The sequence below is a fragment of the Cajanus cajan genome, chromosome 5 (genome assembly GCF_000230855.2).
Source record: "Cajanus cajan strain Asha chromosome 5, NIPB_CcT2T_4, whole genome shotgun sequence".
Lineage (NCBI taxonomy): Eukaryota > Viridiplantae > Streptophyta > Magnoliopsida > Fabales > Fabaceae > Cajanus > Cajanus cajan.
Window position 1 is genome coordinate 66,211,145 of NC_138521.1, and position 11,340 is coordinate 66,222,484.

Sequence of the window (11,340 nt, forward strand, 5' to 3'; positions counted from 1 at the left end):
TTAAAATAATAAATAACTTATGTTTAAATGAATTTTATGAGTAAAATAATGAATCTTAAAAACCCCTTTGTGTCCAACCAGAAATAAATGCATAATATTTCAATTCCTGGGCAGTCTAACCGTGATTTTGGCTATTCAAGATTTAGATGAGACGGTACATAACAATAAATTACTGAGCTATGCTATGATCGGGGCAGTAGGGACCCATTTATGAGTGGGTGAACAATCCCATTCCCACCTCTCCTTACAGTAAGACACCCTAAAATTCTTTGGAATCCAACCTTCTCCTTTCATGTCTCTTTCTGTCAACATCTTCCTCTGTCTTTCCTCCACACTTTGCTTTGCTTCTCTTGCTTTCTCCCAGTCTTTGTTCATAATAGCTTGGCTCAACTCACTCCAAACAAGGGCTGATTCTGTTGGCCACACACTCTGTTTACAAGACAATCTCATGTCACGTTCCAAAAAACATCCCACATTACTCTAGTACACCAAAACAGTGGAAGAGTACCTAAATATGCTTTCTTAACTACCCATCTAGTATACCAAAATCTTTAAATAATGGTAGAGACAATCATGTTTAGGAGAAACTTTGAGAGATTAAGGACCCTTAATTTTTTTTCGATTTAATTAAAAAACTTAAATTCATCTAATAATTTAAGAACATTAAGTACAGAATAACAGTGTTTAATTAGAAAATCAAGTATTAAAAAAATTCTAATAGTTTCATAATTTGATGTGTTTGTATTTTTATTTTTATTAAAAGGAGCATCTTTTTTCTCTTCACTACACGGGATGAATTATCCGAGCACATTCTTCTGTAGGTCATGTATCTGTAAATATAACAAGCGAATGGAAAGAGAACAGGAGTTAATTACCTCCTCATCCTTAACAATAGGAGTTTTGAGCCCTGAAATGACTTCTTTCGCATCATATATCACTCTCACTTCTCCACTATTTGTATCCTTCACTTTAACAGTCCTGCATAATTTAATTTGATCAGCAATTAATGTAGTCTAATTTTTGAAAATCAAGGTAGGCCCTAATTTAATCACGTCACTAGTAAACGGTTAACTAGAATGTATATAGTTAATGACTTGACTAATTATTTAGCATTAAATGGTTTCTTGTTTTCTTTTAAGGATTTTATTTTAATATTTGATAGTAGCAAGTATATACTCTTCATGACCAAAGAAAAATCAATAAATACATACTTATCCCAATGACCATCAACTTCGTATAGAACTTTGAACAATGATGTGTCAAGAATCTTCCCTTTGATCAATTTACGATTTCCCCCAAATCCTAAAAAAGAAGGACTTGATCTGTATGATATTTCAGCCACCAGACCAGTCTCTTGGCACCTTATATTAACATTCCCAACCCAATCAATCCCAGGAACAGGAAGAATTCTAATTGAAAGGTGAGGAGAATTCATTTCATATGTTTCTCCATGATTTAGGAGCTTCACCAGCCGTTTACCGTGCACTTCAGCTTCGATAGATGTACCTGAAAAAATATTCAATTTGAAATGCTCAAATGAAATTGACTTGAAACAGGTTAACTAAAGTAACACGTCTTCATGATTATAGGGGACAAATATAGGACTCCAAGACAATCATGCAAAATTGTGATGAATTCAGTTTAATTATTAATAAACAATGCTTTGCCTGGATTCAATTAAAGGAACAACATGTGAAGTTTCTACAACCAATTTAACCACCTAGGGGAAGACTGTAAAATTGTAACATTTTTATGAAATGCAGCACACATATAAAATGTACTTTTACACCGAGTTCTGTCAAGGTCTCACTTATGACACCTGATTTTAGTTAGGCAAGCAAATGCATGGTGTGAAAAGTGTGTGTGGCCCTTAATTAATTCTTTGTTGACATTTCGTAACTGGTTTATCATGAACCACATAAATTTGCTGATATAATCTGACAGCTTCCACAACTTTAATTGACCTTTCACATCTGGAAGTTCATTGCTGGGACAGGTTTTAATTAGTTTGCTAAGTTGGAGAAGAATTTAATTTTATAGGTGTTCCGGCCACGAGGTGCACTAGGATTTTTTCCTAGGTCAGACCTCAAAACCAGAGTATTCAAGAGTGTAATCTGCCTTCTCAACTCTAGGGTTTTTTCTTTTATAATTTTTTGTTTACGGACTTTATGGGTCCCGAGAATGTAGGGATTTCCTTAACCGTTTTGATCTGGCTAATATTTGGTGAGGGACAGTGGGACCTTGCCCTTACTATCGGGTAGTCCCTGTATGCGAGAGTTGTGTCGGCCCCCGACCGACCATACCCGTACTGAGGTTACAGTCGGGTATTGGCCGAGTTGGTTCTTGTAAGCGGAAGGAATCAGAAATATACCGACCAGGTTAAGTAGAGAAACCAAGTCGAATAATAATTGAACCACTCTTAGAGGGGTGATCGGCGAGAACTACAGTCGGCCTGGCATATCGGCGAGAGCTACAGTCGGCCTGGCATATTGGCGAGAGCTACAGTCGGCCTGACATACGTAGTTGGCAGGTCGGAATCTGACCTGGACCGTACACTGGCCCTCCAGCGCTGAGCCTATAAGGCGGAAGGGCTTTGCTAGACAGGGGGTCGGCTTAGCCATGGCCGACATGTCCCTCGTGGAGGCCCCTAGTCGGATTTCGTCCTGGACCGTACATTAGCCCTCCAGCCTTGAGCGTGCAAGGCGAGAAGGCTTATCCTCAGCCGATACATACAGTCAGATTCTTGTTGAACACACTTTTATGGCTAAGGCAAGGGACAGACCAAGAAGATTCACTGACTCGTTATCTCAATTCGTGGCTCCTCGGGCTCTGGTAGGGGATGTGAGAAAATTCACCCAGTTAAAAAGTTTCAAATGGAGTAGTCGGTTAACTATCCGACTCAGTCACCTTGGGTCACCGAAATACCGAGTCGAAATTCACCAAAATCAAGTCGCCTAATTTCCGACTATAAATGATGAGAAATTTTTTTTGTTACAGTGAAATTCGACAATCCGATCGGCGAAATACCAACTCACAAAATGAGTGGAAAATTTTCCGAGTTAAAATGAATCCAACTAATAGCCCCCATGCCCACCATTCCGAGAGTGAAATAAAAAGATGTTCTTCTAGCTAAGATGTGGCGTTTTTGGCCGAGGTGTGGGACATGATAAGCCTACGGGTCAGACAAATGCCGATCTCCCTAGAATGATTTAGTATTTTGGGTGTTCTCTGATGAGTTTTGCTTCTCCCTAGTTCGGATTTTTACCGAGCGATCATGAATTTGTGTCTTCGAGTTATTTTATACTCGCCCAGTCGGATTTTTATCGATCAATCACGGGTTTGGTCTTCGAGTTATTTATACTCGCCCAGTCAGATTTTTACCGATCAATCACGAGTTTGGTCTTCGAGTTATTTATACTCGCCCAGTCAGATTTTTACCGATCAATCACGAGTTTGTCTTCGAGTTATTTATACTCGCCCAGTCGGATTTTTACCGATCAATCACGAGTTTGGTCTTCGAGTTATTTATACTCGCTCAGTCGGATTTTTGCCGATCAATCACGAGTTTGGTCTTCGAGTTATTTATACTCGCCCAGTCGGATTTTTACCGATCAATCACGAGTTTGGTCTTCGAGTTATTTATACTTGCCCAGCCGGACTTTTGCAGACAATCACGAGTTTGTGGTGCCTTCAAAATAACACATGTTAGAAATCATATAAGATAAATAAGGGATGATGTTTATTAGGATTCAGGAATTATTGGTTTGCGGTGCCTCATTAAAAACCTTCTCAGCAAAAAACCTTTTCACATTTTTATATGGAATAAAAATCTCTTGGGACGACCCCAGCTTCTCGGCTTTTAGCTGCCCTTTTGTTGATTTGTCCCTCCTTCGTCTTGATGTGACTCAGGGCGAAAGCTCTCACCTCCAACATCGTTTGACAACTCGCTTTCTCTAGCGCGATGTCGAAAGCTCCAGACCTTAAGCCCTTCTGGAACGCGATGACTGCCATCCTTTCATCCAAGGACGCTATCCTCAAGGCGACCTCATTGAACCTTTGCAGAAAGTCCTTCAACGACTCCTCCCGCTGCTGTTTGAGATCGAACAAGTCCGACGTGATCGGTAGTTTCTTCTTGTTAGCGGCAAACTGTGTCATGAAGAGCCGACTAAAGACATCAAAGTCGGTGATTGATCGGTCAGGGAGACCACTAAACCAATCCAGTGCTGCTTTTTTGAGTGTACCCATGAATAGTTTGCAGCGGACTTCCATACTTCCTCCACAAATCAACATTTGAGCGCGGAAATTCGTCAAGTGCTGACTGGGATCCTGAGTTCCATCAAAAGGTTCGACTTGGGGAATCCGATGATCCCTCGGGATGGTCTCGGCCTCTATGGCCTCCGAAAAAGGTCGAAAATCCCTGGGGACTTCCATCATGACATCTTCCTCCATCGTCCTGGCGTTGGCCGTTATCATAGCTTGCATCTCGTCCGCCCGCCTCCTAATCTCCTCGTTTTCTCGTTGAATAGCCTTCTTTCTCTCCCTGGATCGCGCATTCTCCTCCCTCAATCCGTTGATTAATGCCATCATCTCCTCCATGGTAGGGTGTTGTGATTCGTTGTTGGATGTGCCGCCTCTCGCCATGGTAAAGTGCGGGTTCTCCTGTGTTACTTGGGGCGTAGGAAAAGTTTCACCGTAGTCCCACGGTGGGCGCCAAAATGTTCCGGCCACGAGGTGCACTAGGATTTTTTCCTAGGTCAGACCTCAAAGCCAGAGCATTCAAGAGTGTAATCTGCCTTCTCAACTCTAGGGTTTTTTCTTTTATAGTTTTACGGGCTTTATGGGCCCCGAGAATGTAAGGATTTCCTTTTCGGCCTTTTTCGGAGGCCATAGAGGCCGAGACCATCCCGAGGGATCACCGGATTCCCCAAGTCGAACCTTTTGATGGAACTCAGGATCCCAGTCAGCACTTGACGAATTTCCGCGCTCAAATGTTGATTTGTGGAGGAAGTATGGAAGTCCGCTGCAAACTATTCATGGGTACACTCAAAAAAGCAGCACTGGATTGGTTTAGTGGTCTCCCTGACCGATCAATCACCGACTTTGATGTCTTTAGTCGGCTTTTCATGACACAATTCGCCGCTAACAAGAAGAAACCACTGATCACGTCGGACTTGTTCGATCTCAAACAGCAGCGGGAGAAGTCGTTGAAGGACTTTCTGCATATCGGCGAGAGCTACAGTCGGCCTGACATATCGGCGAGAGCTACAGTCGGCCAGACATATCGGCGAGAGCTACAGTCGGCCTGGCATACCGGCGAGAGCTACAGTCGGCCTGACATATCGGCGAGAGCTACAGTCGGCCTGACATATCGGTGAGAGCTACAGTCAGCCTGACATATCGGCGAGAGCTACAGTCGAACTGACATATGTAGTAGGCAGGTCGGAATCCGACCTGGACCGTACAATAGGAATGGCACGTTTTTTCTTCTTCTAAATTATGTGTTAGTGTGGATTTGAGTAACTAGTGATCTGATCCTAACAAAAAGTGAAGATACCACGAAACTTTGGAACAGGTTGCTGGCACCAAATCATTTCAATGTTTTCCTTCTCATCTGTTGCATGGAGGGCCGATACTGGAGGGTTGAGTGAAACCTGCATATACAAAGTGAGTGAAACATTTTTAAGAGGAAAAAAAGTTGAAATAGACTTTTTCAAAGATTAAAATTAATACAAGTTAAAATAAGATTTAAAAAAAAAAACTAATAAGAATAAATTTTAGTTTATAAACAAATTTATTTCATTTTTCTTACTTAAAGAAGTGTATTTTGAAAAACTTAGGCAAAAATAGTGATATTTGAAATATTGAATTAAGAGTGGTTACCAAATTTAGCATAAGATATGTGTGCAAGTGTTGAGTATGAATTGAGAAAGAAGTGGTACCTGCTCTAGTAGCACATTAAGATTGCCCTTAGAAACATGGTGAGTCTCACCAAGAGTGGGAGTGTAGGGAGCTACCCCAAAAGATGTAGGGCGTGTGGTAGATATGCTCCATGCTACCACAGAGGTGAACCTCTCCAGTGGACTCTGCCCACTGTTGCATTGGCTCAGCAAGTTGGAAGATGTGCAGTACACCGATTCACCATAGCATTGGAGTTGAGATTTTGGGAAATTAAACACAGGTGGCAGCTGTAAACATTCAATCCATCACTCATACCTAATGCCTACTAAATCTATTAGCTTAATTAACCATACATAATAAAACTATGGTATTTGGATATATTCAACATTTTAAATTGCAGTCTTATTTACAAGATATAGTATGCTTTATTTAAGTAATTTGTTTCTTAGTAAGTAATAGATACAAGAAAAACTTAAATTTGATATTTATTGAGGTTGTGATGAAAAAATAAAATTGGTAGGTGGAATTGGAGGGAAAAAGTAAAGTGAGTGAAAGAGAGAAGTTACCTGGAAGTGTGTGAGATCTGATCCTGGCCTCACATTTTTGAGTAAACTTAACAAACGACGTAGGAGATTAGGGGCTCTATAACTATAAGCTGGTTCTAAATCTGATTCACCCTCCAATGAGAAGGGTTTCGTCAGAACAATTTTACTTTCCTTCTTTCCTTTCGTTGCCTCCATATCGCCCTAACCTAATCACAATCAAACATATTCTGTCATTTTTTTACCCCTAAATTTAGTTATATAAACTAAACAATAATGACTAATTTAAGAATCGTCGTATGTACCAAAAAAAAAAGTTTAAGAATGATGGTTACAAAACAAAATATTTTTTTATTATTATAATTTCAGTTAGAATTTTAAACAAATTTTATTTTTTAAATTAAAAAATATTAAAAAAATTAAAGGGGTAAAATACTTTAATAACCTCAGCTTTTACATGTGAACAATATAAAGATGTCCAATAATGTAAATTTATTAGCTTATTATTATTATTATTATTATATATATATATATAGTATTAGACAAGGAGGTCTATCATGTACTTAAAAATTAATATATAAAATGAATTGTTTATATTTTGCTATAGTTATCGATTCTGTAAATCATTTTTGTTTCATTCATAAAAATTGAATTGTAGAATTTAATCATCTATTGTCAGGTAGTAGGCAGTAGTAGTGTGTGACAAAACTAAGAGAATTGATCCTTTTATAATTTCCTTAATTATATTTTGTTTATGTAAATAAGAGATTTTAATTTTAATTCTTCAAAAGAAAAGGTTTGCATTAGTTCTTATAACTTTAAAAAGTCTTGAAAATAATTTCTATATTACTTAGTGATATCATGTCACATATTCATAAACATAAATCATTGGATCGGCGTAATAGTTAATGTTTAGTACTATCATTGTACACCTAAAAAAAATCATTTTTAATATTCTTTTTTACTTCATTTCAATTTTTTTTATCTTTCATTGTTTTAGAAAATAAGGCTTTTGCGGCCTTCTCGCATGGTTTTTGGGCCTTCTCAGTTCTCTCTTTATTGTTTCATCGAAATAAAAAAAAAAACTATAAACATAATGTGTTTATATTAGGGGTGAGCATTAAACCGAGACCCGACCGATCCTGAAAAACCCGATAAAAAATATTGCTTTTGGGTGGGTTCGGGTGGGTCTTGTAGATAAATCGGGTTAAAATTTTGATTTTATATAGGTTATATTGGGCGGATTTGGTTTTAAATTTTTAAATCTGCAAACAACCGAACCCAACCGAAAATGAGATAAGTTTAAATTTTTATTACTTTTGTATAACTAAACAACAATGATCTAAACTTAAAAGTCTTTATTTCAAGTATAATATAGTCATCAATTTGTAACTTATTTTTTTTCTTTTTTCTCATAACTTAGATATTTATTTTGTCTTCTCTTTCCTCATTCAACTTCTCAACACACTGGTCTATTTTTAGAGTTATCTTTTTGCTTCTTTCTTTGTTTTTCTTTTCCATCTTCTTATCTCCATTTTGAGTACAACTTGTGCGACTGTGATTTCTTATGGGTTTGTAATTTAACTTTAGATTTCTTTTGCATGTAACAACTATGAATTTTGTTATCTTTTATTTTTGCTTCTTTAGTTTGTAAATGTTTCATCTACGAATCTACTTACACCATCTATTGTCACTTTCATTCTATTTTTATACATTATTTTAAAAATATTTTTTTATCGTTTTAAGCTTCATCTTCATTAAGATAAATTGGTCTACAAAAAAATTCAAACCCGATTGTACCCACCCGCTCAAATCCAAATCCGTTTCAACCCCAACCGCCTCAAATCGAAAGCTCAGTCGGTCGGATATGGGTCACATTTTTTCAAAGTCAGTTTACAATGGGTTGGACATTTTTCACCCGAACCCGACCGAACCCACTCGTTGCTCACCCCTAGTTTATATACTTGTCATTGCATCATTAAATAATAATAAAAGATCATTATAAAAAATGAAGAATAAAACTAACAAAACATTTTTAGAGGACTAAAATGAAATTTTATATATTGATAAGAATTAAAAATATATTTAACTCTTTATAAATTAGTCCCCTTTCCTCTACCAAATTCACAAAATTTGGCACGAAACAATATCCAAACAAATTGGAAGAAAAAAATGTAAGTTTTTTATTTTTATTTTTTATATATGGAATTAATGTGATTCAGATTTGGGGTTATTGCATATAGAACTTAATTAAGCTTGAGGCTTAGGTTTTTCAACAACAATGATGAAAACAAACGAAACATAATCGGATAATGAACCGTGTTGAGTTTTGTATAAAGGCGAACAACATTTCAAAAAAGGTCTCAGAAATTCACTGGCATTAGCGTAATTTTGGCAATAAGCTAAGGATGCTTCTTATCCAACCTTTTTCCTTAGCGTCAATTGAACGATATTTTATTCCGATCACGAGTGAAACGAGAAGCGAAAAAAATAAGGAAAAACATACGAAGATAGAAATAAAAGGAAAATAAAGAAGAAAAAAAAATCAATTTTCTTAATATAAAATTATTTAACTTGAAAAACATTATTAAAAAAAAAAAGGAAAAAGGAGTAGTCATTCCTCCACTCTTGCGCTAATTTGAGAGAAATATTTTTAGATTCTATAAGAAAAAACCTTCCTAATTATTTTTTCTTATAAATAAAACGTAAAAATTGAATATTTTATTTTATTTCTTTGTCATCTATTTTGATCAGTTTGGAAGCAGTAAAAGGAAAGAGAGAAAGCAGTTACCCTAAACTAGAGTTGGCGTCAACAATATTGTAAGAAAGGCATTATGCATAGTGGAGTGTGACATTACTATTAGAATATCAACTTTTTCTCGTTTCGTTTTCACGTGGCTTAAGGTGAGCATATAATATTATATTAATTAAATTATTATAGTGCGTGATTCGCTAGCATGTCTGTATACAAAACAAAATATAGAGTGTGCATTCGTAAGAATACCACTTATTGGCAAAACCACCCTCTTAAGTCGCCGGAAAACAGCCATTCAAAAGCTTATAACGAATCAAAACTTATATGAACCAAGAACATGTAGATGTTATTATTAAAACTATGAACTATATGGATCGGGTGCATAGAACACAAGCATGATCACATACATGGAAATAGTTGAGAAACGCAAAGGGCATACCTTATACGATTGTGATCGAGTTGAGCAAGAAGAAGAATTGAAGCAGCAAATTGGAGAGAAGTGAGGTGTGAGACAAATTGTGTATGTACTCTAATCAATAATTATTGCCACTTATTGATTTAGAATAAGGAAATTACAAACTGCGTCATTTGGGCCTAACAATGTGTATATATATATAGTATATGGGTTGCGTTTTCACATTAAATTTTTTACCCATTTTCGAGAAAACTTTTCTCGGTACTTGTAGTCCATGGCATTTGGCTGTATGCAAGGATTCGGAACTTGGGAGTTGGAAGACACAGATTGAATAAATATTCTATAACAATAGCCATAACCTAATGAGTTAGCAATACATTTTCTAACACCTTTTTAAATGTATTTTCTATTATTGAATGAAATTTATTAAAATAATTATTTTCTTAGTCTCCTTTTAACTCTTTATTTAATAAATCAATTGTGATGTTGCTAAAAGAGTATTTTTTGAAAGATGTTAGCATTCCTCTATTATTGTTTATGAACCAAGATATTGCTAATATTGTTATATTGATAAATTGCTTACTAATGCAAAAATGAGATTTTTTGATGCATTTTCTATGTTGGGTGTTATTCACACGACATAGAAAATGATGCGATGAAATACTTATAAATATGTCAAAATATTTTATGACAGTTGCAGACTTACTTGTTATAGAATGTTTTTTTTATGACAAGTCAACACTAGTTATATAATGTGCTCATCAAGCTTTGACTACAACCTTTCTATGACAGGTATTGACATACTTATCAATGAAAGAAATATTTTATGACGGGTAAATCATCATCTGCCATATAATATCTTTTTATTATGTATAGTGAAAGCGTAAACCCAATTCGCACTCTACTGTTTCATCATCTTCTTTATTTAGATGATAAAGACAATTTCGACGACAAGCTTTAGTACACTATTGAGTCAATTTTTGACAACACTAACAATTGTTGAGACGATTTCCAGCAAAACCCTCTGTTCGTTTTTATACTTCTTCTTTTTGTTCTCAATCTTGTGATTGTTCATTCGTTCTCGCACTCCTAGGTCCATCATTCTTGTTCTCTTTGGTGTTATTTGATGTTGTGGGTCTAGTTGGTGTTGTTGTTGAGATGTTGGTATTGTTGGTGATGGTGCCCTGTTTGAGTTTTTTTGTGTATGATTTTTTTGGTTGATGATGTTGTTGGTACTTGGGTGCTAGTTTAGTTTGCTAGTTTGGTGTGGAATTGAGGTTTGGGTGTTTATTTAGTTTAGTTGAATTGAGGATTCCAAAACAATCCCTCATTTAGGCTTTATTATATTTAGTGAATGCTAGGTTTATTAAATTAAAATAATTAAAATACACAAATTGTTAGACAAATTTAAAATAATTAAATTGTTAGGCAATGATAAAGATTTAAATTACAAATTTGATTTCAATTAAATTATTAATAACTAAATGGATACTTTAATAATGTTACTAACTTAATTTTTGTTGTGTTGACATGGTTAATTACATGTGTATATTATATTGTTGATTCTATATATTGGTTTTAACCAAGCATAATTATATGCTTAGTTATCTCAAAGTGTTCTATTATATTTGCTAGGAATGTTGATTGATTGTGAGTGAACCTTAGTTTTTTGTTTGAGATTAAATATATTGATTACACAATTAGTGTTTGTATTGAATCTTCAATTGTCC

The 11,340-nt window shown here is 35.7% G+C and overlaps 1 protein-coding gene across 1 annotated transcript; it reads right to left on the minus strand.

Moving 5' to 3' along the window:
• Positions 1 to 9,889, minus strand: LOC109809849 (oxysterol-binding protein-related protein 4B). The gene is made up of 7 exons (XM_020373253.3): positions 9,635 to 9,889; positions 6,465 to 6,649; positions 5,940 to 6,185; positions 5,555 to 5,651; positions 1,212 to 1,506; positions 876 to 978; positions 1 to 429 (listed from the first exon to the last, which is right to left on the minus strand). The coding sequence occupies exons 2-7, from the start codon at positions 6,636 to 6,638 to the stop codon at positions 178 to 180; spliced, it is 1,167 nt and encodes a 388-aa protein (XP_020228842.1). The 5' UTR covers positions 6,639 to 6,649; positions 9,635 to 9,889; the 3' UTR covers positions 1 to 177.
• Between the last annotated feature and the right edge of the window lie 1,451 nt (positions 9,890 to 11,340).

Bases quoted from the DNA above. Each gene is read 5' to 3' on its own strand.
- LOC109809849 (XM_020373253.3), bottom strand. From the start codon at position 6,638: ATGGAGGCAACGAAAGGAAAGAAGGAAAGTAAAATTGTTCTGACGAAA. The intron at 5,652-5,939 runs GTACCACTTCTT...TTGTATATGCAG, and splicing joins TTAATGTGCTACTAGAGCAG to GTTTCACTCAACCCTCCAGT. The intron at 1,507-5,554 runs GTATCTTCACTT...ATATTTTTTCAG, and splicing joins ACCTGTTCCAAAGTTTCGTG to GTACATCTATCGAAGCTGAA.